We start from the raw sequence: 15,511 nt of genomic DNA, 5'->3' as shown, positions 1-15,511 counted from the left end.
GGGAAAGAAGAAAAGACAAAGTCAAAGCGCCTCGAATATCTTCCCTCGAGACGCTGCGTCTATCACTTGTGTTCCCTCACGCAGAATATCATTCGTTATGCGATATTTTTAGAATAACTCGCGAAGAAATGTGCGAGTGAAATTTATTCTGAGGCAAGAGAATGATCTTTTAAATCTCTCGCGCAAATGGACGATTTATTCTTGTGTACGCTTATATGCGTCTACTTTGCTCGTGCCGACACACTTGCGGCGATTTAAGGAGACATCGACGATTCGTCCAGATCGATCTCAAGAAGAGAGATGGAGTTACACTTATCCGAAGGAAGAAGTCAGCTACGCTCCCTTAAATCTTCTCGCTCGATTTCGCAAAAATGCACCATGTTGTAAGTAAAAAGGATTTACGTCGCAGTTATAAATTGAACGATATAATTCACTTTATAACTAGCGAAATTGTACCGTCGAGCGAGACTTTTTCGGGACGTAATTTCCTGAGAATTAAGAAATTAAGTTTTAATCAACTATTACAGAAAAATTAATAGTTGATAGATGCATATTTTACAATATTTTTCATATAAATATCGTTTGTCTTTTGAGAGTATTCTGTTTGTCTAATGTTATTTATTGTTTTGCTCTTTATTATGAAAACTTAGCCCCAAATATCTATCGATAATTGCTTAGTCCTAATGTTTTATACACACACTTAATACGTAAAAAAATAGACAACGAATAAGAAGAGCAGTAATATCACAGAATTATTTAAGTAACAAATTGACCGTTTAGGCTTTTACGTTGTATATTCACATTATGGTCTTGAAAGAAACTGTATTTAATATTATAAAAAAATAAGTTAAGGAACGTTTTATTAATTTATAATTTTTTTATTTATGAAAATTACGGATAATAAAAGTATATATCTTTTTTGGAAAAATATCTATATGACGTGAAAAGCTACGCTATATTATATTAAAAATAAAACAAATATGATCGTCAATCGTTATTTTATAATTCGAAAATCTATAGATTATCTTTGTTTTATCTCATAAAGGCTTTCTTCAATAAGTTATTACCTAAACTTAAGTCTTAAGCTATAAGAAATTGACAATCATAATTGATTATTTTTTTTATATTCGATTGTGATTGATTAATTTCTTACGATTTAAGACTTAAAACTTAATTAACAGTTTATTGTGAAAAGCCCATTATATTTGGCTTTTTTCTCTCTCTCTTTTTCTTTCTCTTTCTTTATCTTTCGTTTTTTTTTTTGCTTTTAACTTTAATTTATTTTGTAATTTTTTGAATTGTTTCATGCGGAATTGCAAAGTTTCAGATCATTCGATTTCGCGAAGGTCGACTCGCCGATGTCGCGCAGATCTGCATTGCAGATACGGCAGCATCTACATATGCATGGACACGTTTGTTCTGATTCTCTCTCTTGAACAGTGACGGATTTTTCGTCAACGGTCTTCTTTCCTGTGTTTGTCGACATTTGAACCTTTGCGTTTTCGAATTCTCGTGACACTCTGGAATCGCGCGACACGTCTCGTGTATCATAGTAGAATTTAAAGTATTCTATAATGAATCATGGTGCTTTAGCGCTACCTAAACAGAATCTTAGTGAAACAGAGTCTTTTGTAAACAGAGTCTTAATGAAATTTGATGCAAATTTTTTTTCTTTAAGAAGATTTTTTTAAAGAAAATTTTTTCTAGATTTTTGAACTGTTAAAACAGAACTGTCAAGTCAGAACACGCATTATGTTAGAAAGTTAATTAAATCTGAGAACAATTGCAGATTATTATTAGAGACTGAAGGAACAGGAAGGTTAAAGGAGTGTTGGAAGGAAAATTGTTCATATGAACATCTGATACTGTAGGTACTTTGTCTATTTCTATGATTTATGCTGATTCAAAGCGCTTTATAATCGTTTATTAGATATTCCATATGCTGCGATATCCAATCTATGTGATTCCTATTCCTATATGAACAGGCGGTAATGAACTGATGATAACATTTAGTAATATAATACGTTAAATTATACTATCGGTTTCGTATCAAAATCTGATGAAATAATTCGAAAATCTGACCGGAAATAGAAATAGATAACTTTGTGCGAATGTTCTATGCATCTTACGCATCTTGAACAATATTATTTAATAATAAGTTAAACAAAATCAGTATTATTTAATTCGTAATAATAAGTATCTATGTTACGTAGGAATGCTAGGCAAAATGCCAACGAACGTGTAATATCGAATTTGGGATGTGAGGAATTGTGCAATCTCACGTCGTGGAAGTTTTTACCATAAAAGGGGAGTTCTCAAGTCATTGTTGCCGGGGTTAATATAAAGTCATTCACGGTTATTATCTCCCCGCATATTACACGCTTGGCGATCGAACATGGACTACCGTAATAGCTATGTGATTTACGGGCTGCATGGCCGTCATCGATATACATACCTACATTGTCAGTAAACGCCACTGTGAACTTTGCATCTGCATTTAATGTCACGTCCGGCGTTAACGGGCAAACAAGGGTCCGGATCGATTTTCCGCCCAGACCATCGCAAGCAGCGATACGAATCTCCGTTTAATGTCGGTTACCTTACTGTCCATTGCATCGATTCTTCTTACTATGTTTGCGCGGTCAGTATATACTTATGTGGTGTGATAGTACAGCATGTCATTTTTCGACATATCCCACCAAAGTGGAGAGAATTATAGAAATGAAGTTTCACCGTATCATTTGTGTAAGAGTATGAAATGTTCATGGATTACTCAAGTCTCTTTAAATATACACTTTAGAAGAGAAAGTTTTATTTTAAATGAAATCTATTATTTTATGATTAGTTTTCATTACTGTTACTTATTGTTAGAGATTAACTTGTAAGATATAGTGAAGTCAACTAAGTTCTCATTAGAAGTCGAAGTTTGTTTTATTGTAAAAAGCTCGCAATGTAGCAGTTTAGTTATATACCATAAATACACTTTCGAAGTCATTTACCTTTAGACACAGTCATTTACCTTTAGCTTCAGTTAACTTCACATACGTAATAGGATTGATTTCGACAGTTGGTGCTCGAACGAAAAACCGTAGATACTCGCAAAACTCATTCTAAATTTCGCGCACGGTTTTCAATAAATCTTACAAGTTGACGGAAACTTTTGTAAATTATCTTAAGGTGAATAATGAGTTGAAAACTGTGAGAGCTGTTAAATTGATTTCGTCGTCGAGACTCGAAAATTTCACTTTGTATTATGCTTGACATATATATATATATATATATTTATACAGTAAAAAATACTTATTTATTTTAACTTAGTCTGATATTTTTTAAATTTATTTTTCTATTTTTCTCTGTGCAATACACAAAACAAAAATTTTATTTTATTCTTTTTCTAACAATTATATTTTTTAAATTCTTATATTTGTAATTGTAATGTTCTTCACTATTTTGATGTCTTTGACTCGTTTAATTGAAATTATCTCGACTTGCATTGTACTCAATGGTACATGTGCACTTACTTCTATATTTGCATATTATTTTTTTTATCTTTAGCGCACACACTAAGTTTCAGTCATTTTCTCTCGTCGGTGATACGCATGCGAATTAATTGTCTATTTGCAAGTATTATACAGTGGTTAGTATCTCCATTATCCCTTTAGATTTTTTGGATATACTTCCGAAAGCCGATTATCTCCTATTTCGATGAAACTTTGTTAAAATCTTCTGGTTAAAATTAAAGCCCTTAAAAGGGCTTTTTGTGACTCCTGTAAAAAATTATTTTATAAAATAAACAATAGTAAAACGAACAGCAAGCGTTTATATTAATGATGCATAAACTTTACAAAGCGGAGCGGGAGTCTACGTGGGTTTACAACTTTTCACAGAAAGCGAGATTCAACCCTCCCTAAAAACTAAACTGTTTATCTGTATTATGAGACGAACAACAAAAAAATTTTCCGTTAGTATTTATCTAAAATAAATGTTATTTAGATTTGTGTTATTTCAGCATTTTATTCTCTTTTACGACAGTAACGCTTGATATTTTTTTTTTCGCCTGCATTAATCCTAGATAAATAAAAATAATCGTTGCATCTCTCTTATTGTTAGTCACACAAGATTTCTAGAATTTGGTTCCAGAATATACTTTACGTCTTTTCTCGGTAAAGGGAAAGACTCTCTGACTACTGATTCTTTTGATTCATTTGTGATGCGCGATCAAATCATTGACGTCATTGGCCAGCTGTTTAAATTTATCGCGTCGCTTTTCTAGTAAACAAACAGTTGTGCGCGACTGCACTATAACGTGTGCTTGCGTTTATTCTTAACGTCGCAAACAGTTCCTAACGATTTGATCGCGTGGGTCCATTAATCAAAATCGTTGGATCATTCTCCATCACAGAATATAAAGCTTTGGATTTATTATTTTTTAAAATTTTTTATCAAAGTTGAAAACTTCTTTCCATTTTTATTTATTATTAGCTAATAATTTCATCAGAATTACAGTTAAATATTGTTTACCAAATACGGACAAATTTATTCAAGAAAAATATGGATTTTATGAGATTTTTCTATAGAGAATTTTTTTATTCTTAGCGAATCCTTTACGATTGCCATACCAAATTTTAAGACTGCAGATTAGGATTTAGATTTTTTGTTAACAGATCTGAATTAAGATATTGATTTTCAGAGATCAGAGTTAATTAAAGAAAAAATAGCTTGGAGAGCAATCGATCTTTTTATCAACAAAATTATATTAAGCTTAGTACTTGAATATGTAAAAATCAGTTAAATTTTTAATTTATGTTAAGCTAACATTATGGACAATATGTTTTTAATTATAAATTTTATATTAACTAAATTTAACGATTTTATATTAACTAAATTTTGAGAGTGATGGAAGAAAAATAATATATATGTAGGATTTTATTTTTAACTATTCGTCATGCGGGTTAATTATAAGCGACGATCCAAATAAAAAATTCTGACAGGAAATTTTAGATGGCGCTCCCAGCCGGCCCGTGTGAATTATCGTCAAGCTTTCGTAATGTCACATTTCTAATTAATTACGATTGATACGCACGTAGGAAGTAATTAGAACACACCGCCAAGGATATTAACGCAAATAATCACCAATATCTGGGCTGACTAACGGATGTGCGCGAGACGGGATGTAAATAACTGACCTTAATTTTTCGACGCGACGCGCGGAAACTTTCTAATAAATAGTGCCTTGGCCTGAAGGAAGGTGACACATCTTATTAATACATTTATTAATACGTATGATATTTTAGTGAGTATTCATGTGTGTTTGCAAAAATATTTTATAAACAAATATTCCTGTAACGTATTATATTTTTTGTATATTGATTTCTATAAATAACTATGCCAAAATAATACAAAATATATATTTTTTAATTTTATATTATACATAAGTAATAAATATATAAATGTGAAATATAATTAATATTTATTTATATTTATATATATTATTATATGTGTAAATATATATATATATAGATATGACGTTCTTTTAATCTATGTATGTTCTTCTTGAGTCTGGACTTTTGGTAGTGGTGTGGATACGTTTTTTTTTTTTTTTGAGAACATAAAAGAACATCTCCACTCTTGTTTTCCATTCATGAATACGTTTGAATAAGTATTCGGCCAAATATTCCAAGAAATGGTCGGATTTTCTACTATATTTTGGAATATTATCCCGTACTTCTCCAAACGCGTTCAATATGTTGGATATATGTTCTTTCAATTTATTAAAAGAAGAAATCTTACAATATTTACTTAGTAAGTTCTTTTTGCAATATATTAAGAAGCATTTGTGTCTATGTATATATATTTTGTGACATATTTTAATATAATTACATTTCACATTTATATATTTTTTATATAATGTTAAAAAATACAATATATTTTGTATTAACTTAGAATATTTATTTATAAAAACTCATCCATAATAGATTTTGTGCGAATATTTGCTTATAAAATAAACAAATGTTTTTGTAAATTCATGATAGCCGTTAATATATCATATGGTGAAGGTGTCCCATTTTAAATGATGATCTCAAATACTTCTTGAATAGTGCATTTTAGAGAACAATGTTTCAGACAAAAATTTTGTGACTTCGAGAAGGACATAAGACGAAACTGTTGGTTTGACCTTATGTGGCATTTTCAAAGTCAGGACAAGGATAATTTGAATTTTTTTGACGAAACTCCCCACTTTTCATTGCATATTCTTGTTAATGCGACGTTATATGCAGAACAATTAATCAAGCATATTGATATTTGCAATTCCGTCGTCATATTTGAATTGTTATATGTGCTTTTTGATTACATATTTATAACGTTTCCCAATACGATATGCTGTACTTAATATTGGAAAGGAAGTTCATTTATTAAAATTGTTAATGGATGAAATATCAGAGCAAGGATGCAGTGAACGCAGTTTGCAATTTCCAGCGTAAATTATTATGCAACTGTCGCGATAATTAATTAATACAGTTTAATCTACATGGTATGGAAAATCATTCAATGCATGTGTGTCACACAAGCGAATCATCATCAATAATTATGATAATATGAAAATATGAAATTAACATCAAAATATATATACATTACATATATAATATTTGATGAAATCATTCAAATATTAATTATAGGTACTACATTTCTTAAAATATTATCACATATCATTTTCAATATTTACAGCATATTTCTACTATTTGGGTATTATATATTTCCAACATAAAATTTTTGTATTAATAATTAATAATTATTGCTAATTATGATAATATAAATTTAATTATAATTTTAATGGCGTAATTGAATCAACAGCTTTTCATAATTTTTGATATAAATGAGTCGAAATTAATCACGAATGGTAGATTGGCCGAGAAATTATTGTAAGCACGACATGAATGTATTACGCAATTGGCATCGTGACGCAACATTAATTAGTAACACGTAATTAGTACGTATTATATTTTCACATGAAACCATTTTGATTGAATGTTTTGTATAAATTTGAGTAATACTAGCATTGATACTGGTTTGGATTGGTTTACCATATTTGCGAAATATTGAACAGAATTCTCTTATTTTCTTGATCATATCGGTGATATCGCAGTTTCTGCCAATGACAAAATTACGCCTCTGATATTTTCGAAGACGATACCGAAACATGGTACTAACGTTTCTATTCATGCGACTAGATATTTTCTTCTGGGAAATAGACAATATTATTATCGCTTTAATATTGAATTTATATTATATTTTGTTATTTTAGTGAAGGAGGGAGTAATTTACTTAAACAATGGATAAATGCAAATTATAAATATGTAAGGGCAACATGCATCTAAGTTACAATTTTTAAAGTCTTGTAAGTCAAATAATTTGATTCCGATATATTTGTTTAATGATTATTCAAATTGATCTTTGCAAAGCAATCAGAAATCAGTTGTTTGGAGTAACGATTACTTGAAACAATTATATACATATTGATTGCGACATTGAATACTGTGCAGACCTAACGGATAGTGGCTTCTTGACGGGAATTTCCGAATTCGGTTTGATAATAAAGTGATGTGAACATACCACGGATACACGCGATGACCCTCGCGTGGCATTCGACAATTAATTCTAGCCGCGTGCCGACGATAAGAAAAGAGTATAACGCGATCGGTAACGATCGCGAGCTTTCGCCCGCCGCTTATCCGCCTAAGTTAATTAGGCGAATGCCGCGAAATAACGCGGGTCATGGACGAGAGGTGGGCAAATCTAAAGCTTTCGGGGCTTTTTCTTTTTTTTCTTTCTTTAAAGAAAGCCTACCGCTTGTTATGTATTATGCAAGACCTACTTTCTCAGGTTTTTCTGAAAAGAGTAAAAGTGGTCTTCAGAATTGCGTTTTCTTCTGCAAGAGGTTGAGAGACAGAGCAAAGAGAGAGAACTCTTTTGAGAGTTCATCAGGAGAGAGATTTCGGTGAGTTTCAAATGCATCGCAGATCTCGAGAGATAGACTTTTCTTAAAAGCGAAGCATGCCTGACATTTATACAGATTTTAAAACATAAATAATATCTCTCGAATAAATAATGTATGAACAATGGACTGATAGAAGACGAGCGTTGTAAATAATACTCAAAGATTAAAAAAAAATTATATATATATTTGATAAGTGAAAACTGGGCGTTTCATTCGGATTCATATTAGAGCCATGTTCAACAATTCAAATCTCGATGAAATTCCTTGTAAAGTTACGATACATCTTAAGTTGAGTGTTTGACATGAGTAAGGAATCTCATCGATGATTTGTAATGTTGAAGATATATTGACTACATCGAGATACGGTTAGTTAAAGTAGAGTCCGACCGAACTTTTTACCTTCGGCCGAAAACTAAAACGAATTATTCGGTTTTTATTCGATTTCTGCTGAAACCGAAACCGAACGTCCCGAGCAGAAATTTTTGGATAAATCTTACAAAAACCATATGATTTTCAAAAAATCATTGAAAAATGTCAAAATATGTGAAATTTATGTACTTTTTTAAAAATAAGATTTTATTAATAAAGGAATTTTAGGCACTAGATATGTGGCGACTTAGCGAATAAAAAAAGATAATTGTAGCTCATTAAAATTACTAGTCATTCGTTGTAAAAGACTTAATTAATTGCGCATTCGAGCGAAATGAGATATACATGTAAGAATTTACATTCGCTAACATAGTTTCTGACAACATAGTTTTCTAGTAATTGCGCGGAGAATCGTCATGCATTTTTTAATCGCTGTCTACAGCCACATGAATGTACAATATTGTTATCATTGGCGCTTTTGTTTTGTGCACGCGTCTATTCGGCGACTAGCTGTTCAAATATTCGATTGTGTCCGCTTTGGGCTGTGAAACCGCTGCAAGCTGTAGATACGTTTCAGTCGAACTTCTACTTTCCCTCGTTTCACAAGCGATACCATGCCGGTGGGTTGAATGCATTCGCGAATCTATCTAACTTCCGGCGGCGACGCTGCCAGACATTGATAACCCTTTCGTGGTTTCGAAATGTAAAAGCTCCTTCGGAAAGATATTCGCAATGTAACGACGATAAGGAAATTAAGCGATTTGATGTCTCGACAAAATATTTCTTTTGAACGTTTACTGTTGCGTGTTATTATATGATGCATTCCAAAATGCTATTCCTTTCATTTCTTTACGCAAATTTGATTAGAAATAATGTTGCCTAAAAAATAATTATTTTATTTAAATAAAAATTTTCTGAATTTTCTTTTATCTTTATTTTTCTTAATATTTTACATCCAGATCAGCAAAATTCAAATATTTTTATTGTGCGTTTAATATTCAATCAGCTCGTATGACTTCAAGAAACGTATTGTTTAATATTGTCTTCCGTTTTTTGATATTTCTAAGCGTCTACGGACATACTCCGCGACAGAGATAGCTCAGAGGGTCGGTTGATGATGTTCGGACTAATTAGCCGAATTTCGAACGAGTTCGGAGAAATTAATAATGTGGGGATAGTTTGATGGGTTAGGCGCGTGCATGCTTTTTCGAGAAATCTCTCCTGCTTCAAATCTTTCAAGTGTAATCCCCGATGTAATCAGTTTTTTAAATTTCTGACGAGACGCGATCGAAGGCGAATTCAAGTTGACGAGTCGACGAAATTTTTTACTATGACATAGTTCGTTTAACGATGATCATAAATAAATTAAATTTTGTTCAATATTAAAGAGCGAAATTATTTATTCTCGTCGCGTAGATTACTCCGCGACGAGTTTGAAATATCGAAAGGACAAGTGGTAGATCAGAGCGAGGCTCGACTGCCGTTCCATCACCATCCCTTATCGAACATAGGTATATCAAGTTAGGTCATAACTCTTTTATACACTCTTTTAGCGCTTTTTTTAACTGATGTTTGTAGGTGTTTGTGCTTTATTATCTGTGTGATTATATTTTTTATACAATGTATTTTATACAATGTTTATAAATGCAAGATGCAACTGCAATTTTTTTATAGAATTATATATGTTCTTTAACCTAAATCAATTCTTCTCATTATACTATATATGTTTAGTTATTGTAATTACCTTGATTCAAATTGATTACAACTGGAAGCACTGAAATGATATTTAATCAATCCAATATATTCCGCGCCACATTTTATTACACGCAAAAGATCGTTGCTGTTCATCATATTATGCTATATCAGCTGTATGAGAGCTCGATTTCGCCTCTTTGCTGCGGCTTTATAAGCCACATTCAATCACAGCTGGCGACGATTCAGTATTATGTGTGTGTGTGTGTATGTGTATGTGTGCCAGGCTGCATTACTACTCTCAATTCTCGACAGTCGTCGTGGTGTGACAGTAAAGCGCAGTTAAGTCGCGGTTAGTGTATTCGAGGAGAGTCCTGACACTTTGCAGATGCCTTGATCGTAACTGCATAAACATCCGCGAGTGCCGAATGGCACGTCGCGGAAAAGCGCGGCTGCAGTTCTGGCCAGAATTTTACCTCGCGAAAATATACCGAGGCGAACGTAAATCGGCAAACGGACTTCTGTTCTACGAGACGACCTTGCGGCTTTTTACCTTGGTACCTTGCATTTATCGCAAATTCGTGATAAGCGAAGTATTTCCGGTTCATAATCTCAGCGAATTTACTGTAATGGACTGCTTGAAATTTCTGGATGGCAACGGAATTAGATCCGTATAATTCTCTATTACGCGGTTCATTTACCGAAAATGCATCCGTCTGTGATACGGACTTAGACATATCTGAGCTTAATAGAATGGAGTTATCGGATTGCGATATCTCGTGTTATATTTGATGATCAAAATACGTTTCTTGAAGTCACATGAACTTATTTAATGCTAAATGCGTGATAAAAATATTTGCGTTCTGCTGACCTGGATATTTTAAAAATAGCAAGAAGTACACGATTTTTATATTAATATTTTCATCAACATTTATTAATTAACGTGAGTTGATGAACACGAAGTATCATAAATGCAAATACGAGACAATTATGTCGTGATATTTGCACATTGCGTATATTTTACTTAATATAAGATATTTCATTAAAAATTTCGTGTTACGAAATAACACACACGTTTTTGGCTCTACGTGGAAAATAATTTTATTTACAAGTCGTTTATGGATTGAAAACGTAATAAATTTCTTTGGTAGAGAGAGCATTCAATTCCTTGTGTCTATATCTTTATCGACTGAAGCAAATATTTCGACCCTCTGGCCATAACGCACTTTTATCCCATCTTTTTAATAAAAATAGAACCGATAGAAACATTGATCCCTTTCAATTTCTAATCAGCCGATTAATAGTAACTATCGATATTGTTCGCAAAAATACTAACGGAGAATCTCACAAAGAACGGGTAGTATGTCTTAGCTCATTCTTTTCTTAATGATCGTACATGGCTGTTCGAGACGTGGACATTGAATTAGTGCTCGTAATCGTCTGCCACAATTTCCGCAATTAAATAATGCAAGTTGCGAAAGTTACAAAATTAACACGGTCGATACATGGCCATGCGGACTTTGCCGTTAATCCTCGTTTGCGGCCGGAAAAGAATCTGTCGAGAGTTTATTCGCAGTGTAATATCGCGTAAAACCGCAAAAATTCCGATACTATTCCATTATATCAAAACTCTAGCCGCAACGTTTACGAAAAAGCTTTCAACGATCAGTTTATGTTTTGAATAACTGCAGTATTTTTTATTTCTTCGAAAATGAAGTTACACCCATTTTGATATCAAAGTAACGCCTTTCATGTCATTTTCACGACAAATAACTTCAGCTTTTGCTATTTGCATGGGATAATAGCGATGATAATAATTTTTAATGAAATAGTAATTGAATAGTGACTACGACAAATCAGAACTTTTGACAAATAGTTCTGAAAAGTAACTATTTGCATCTACGTAACTAAACAGTAATTAAACAGTAATTACGACTATTGGCGAATAGTTCTAAAAAGTAACTGCATGGACAGTAATGGAATAGTAATACTATTCGCGCACGTAGTCGCCATAGTTCCTAGTAGTCGAGTAACTACAGAAATTGAATAGTAACTACAGAAATCTGAGTAGTTCTAAATAGTTCCTTTTCATACGGGATGCTCGACTGCTGTCAGAGTTCTGCCAACATAATATGTAGCACACAATTTACAATGTGTGATCTTGGCAGACTTGGTTATCATATATTTAAAATTTCTGGCACTATATTTTTCATTTGAAAATATTTATTTGGAAATTAAATTTTTTAATTTAAGTTATATTTTGAGATAAAAATCATTTTTGAGAATTACCAAAATTATTTAAAGTTTAATGTTAAAGTATTATAAGTAAAAGTAATATCTGTTCGAAGTTTTGCTATGGAAGAAATGCAATATTTTAACTGGATCTTTTTTATAAATTTAGAAGTAATTTTTTCAAGCGAATATTAAAGGGGAAGATAGACTTTAACATCGAAATTTATTTCTTATGATTTATGAGCAAAGATTTTTTATGTGCATATCTTGTATTTTTATGTGTAAAATATTAAGAAAAGTCGAGTCTTCGTCAGAGCTTTCAAGTACCATTCAGAGGTCGCTCAGCGATTTTGCGATATTTGAATCTCTGTCATGATGTGTGCACAGCACCCTACAGTTTTCTTGCCATTTTTGCACTGACAATAGTAACCGACTACTGTCTCGGCACCGATCTTTTCTTGATCTACTAAAACGTAGATCAAGTATTTAGTTTGATTGCGGTGCCAGACTTAGCCCGTCATCACTATAGAAGGTGGCTCTTGGTGGCGAATGGATCTGACAACTTTTTATTTATAAGAGAGTCTTTCGTGACCTATAACTTGTGAAGAACGCACTTAACAACTTTGTCCCTATTGAAAACTTCGACCTAGACCTTTCGAATGACACCTGTTTTGACCTGCGACGCGTTAGGCAATTTTCCATAGATTTTTGGCATCCTCCTATATGTGTTCGCTAGTCGCGCGCAGATTTCTTGTCGCATAAAATAGCGCGAATAGTTGTTGCAGGTCGACCGTAAGAAAAAAAAATTAAACACGTGGTTGTATGCGACGTCAATAAGGTTGCATAAGGTCGTTTATTTATAAAGACGCATAGAAAAATACAGGGCGGAAAGACCCATGTTTATTTATAGTTTCTCTCTTGTCCGGGATTATAAATAAATGATTCAAAGATTTTCAACTGCTATAGTTATAATATTGCTTGCTATATCTTAAGCTTTACGAGCTCCGCAAGTTTTCACATTGTGTTCCACTTTTATGATTTTATTTTATTGTTAATGAAGAAGCAATTGGATAATGTATGTTGTAGGTATTTTCAAGTTATTGATTTTAAAGTTTATATAACAGTAATGGGATTTAACGTTACATGTATTCTACTTATCTGTAATAAAATCTTAATAATTTTAAAGCATTGTTAAATTATAATATATCATATTACATTTTTATTCATTTTGAAATCGAGATCTGCAAAATTTTAATGATAGACACGAAATATCTTATACGAGTATGTATAGTTGTAACATTTATGAGGATCGCTTCCGTTTTGTTGGAATAGAGAACGTACTTAGTCTTTTTTAAATAAGATAAGTGAGAATAATGATAGTGAAGACGAATGATATCCGTTATATAAGCGGAAATAATAATGTATTTATTGAGATGAATTTATTGTAAATAAGATTTTCAAATACACTTTTGTTTTATCGTAAATTATAAAACGCACATAATGTAAAAATAAGGATTAAACTGAAAAGTTTTATACTTTAAAAGAGAATTAAGAGTCATCGAAAAAGAGCAAATTTTTTTGAGGAAACTTTCTTTTCAACAATAATTTAAGAATTTCGTAGAACATTTACGAAAGTTAGCCATTTTTAACCGAAAGCTTCTTCGCGTGGCGTAAAATGGGGATTTAAGGAAACACTATGAAGTCCGGATGCTATATGCCACGCCAAAACAGAAGTTTATTCTGGCCTTAGCAGAAATTTATCCTAGTAAACATTGAGAAGTGAGGAGAAAGGCAGGAGAGAGAGAGAGAGAGATATTCTTGTGTATATATACTTAATCCATAAAGTAATACAAATGTATACGTTTTTCACGCGACGGATCTTTTGAGGTCTGAATTTATTTTAATCAATTGCGCATGGTTATAAAAATTAAAATTATTATTTGCATATTTTTTAAGCATACAATGAAATTACATACTACAGAATTTAAATTTTGAAAAAATGGCAAAAATAAAATATAATATATATATATATATTATATATTAATGATAAAGATTTAAATAATTGAAAGTCTATTTTTATTAATAACTTAAATACTTACATATCGCTTTGTATTTTAATTATTAAAAGAAAAATTTTTTTGTAAAAATAATAAGTAATAATAGTAAATTTTTATTAATTTTTACTAATATTATTAATTAAAATATCATTTATTACTATTATTATTAGTAGTATTATTTTTAGTAGAAACTAACTTTCAAGTGTTTAAATCTCTAGAAGATTCGTCACAAACATTTAATATGTTCATGTTGGTTTTTTTAATTCTTATTATTTATTGTATCTTTTAATCATAATTTTAACAGAAAATGAACTGATTCTGTAACTAATTTTAATTTTAGATTTTATTACAAGTATAAAGCACTACATGAATTTTTTCGTGTTACAGAAAGCTAGATTGGCACGTATCAGAATCGCGAAGGCGTCGAGCGGTGCCGCTTTCGTAAGCAAAAAGAAGGCAGCGGAGGCTCGTTTGGCCGCTCAGGAGAGCGGGCTGCAGTTGGAGGAGTTCTACAAAGAGGAGGATATCTTCGAGCTGCAACATCATCACCTACTTCGTTGCTTGGAGAAGACCACGGTAACTACTTCTATATAATACCAGCTGCATATTGTGCTTTTATGCGAAAACTCTAATGTCCCCTTAGTACCCGTTGAATCGCTCTAAAATCCTTGAAATCTCACCGATAAATTAACTTTCTTAAACAAGGGATTTTATCTTTTATTTCTTGCTTTGACAATGAAAGATCTTGAGTAATATTCTTTCTTCTTTTATTACATATTCTAAAGTTCGACATATTCTAAAATTAACGCTATATAAATTAAGATGTACCAAGGAAAGAAATTACGTCCTTAATTTAAAGGAGATTTTTTTTTAAAGTAGTATACACACGTCGATTTGGTAATTAAAATTATAAATACTGAATTGCAAGCGTATTATCAATACATTATATAATGATGTATTGATATAATACAATGAATGCTTTTCAGCAATGAAACACAGTTATACGCAGTATGTGACACAGTAATACACAGTATCGACTTGTAGCTGAAACGTTGCTTAGCTTTTTTATTTCATCACCAGAGCGAAATAAAAAAAGGTGTCATATACCTATGTCTAAATATATCCGAATATAATCGAGAATATCTTATTGGAGTATCACTTCTAA

General features: G+C 31.8%; 1 protein-coding gene across 8 annotated transcripts in view; it reads left to right on the top strand.

The window, feature by feature from the left end:
- The window catches only part of Shal (potassium voltage-gated channel protein Shal), a 115,842-nt gene that overhangs the window by 34,403 nt on the left and 65,928 nt on the right, over positions 1-15,511 (top strand). For all 8 annotated transcript variants that reach the window (XM_018447378.1, XM_018447375.1, XM_018447383.1 and 5 more), the window contains exon 3: positions 14,734-14,922. In XM_018447378.1, coding sequence (XP_018302880.1) covers positions 14,734-14,922 — 189 coding nt within the window. The remainder of the gene's footprint in view (positions 1-14,733; positions 14,923-15,511) is intronic.

Source organism: Mycetomoellerius zeteki, unplaced genomic scaffold (assembly GCF_001594055.1).
Source record: "Mycetomoellerius zeteki isolate Tzet28-1 unplaced genomic scaffold, Tzet1.0 scaffold20, whole genome shotgun sequence".
Taxonomy (NCBI): Eukaryota; Metazoa; Arthropoda; class Insecta; order Hymenoptera; family Formicidae; genus Mycetomoellerius; species Mycetomoellerius zeteki.
The sequence above is the reverse complement of the archived record's forward strand: the minus strand, read 5'-3'. Positions and strand labels throughout refer to the sequence as shown.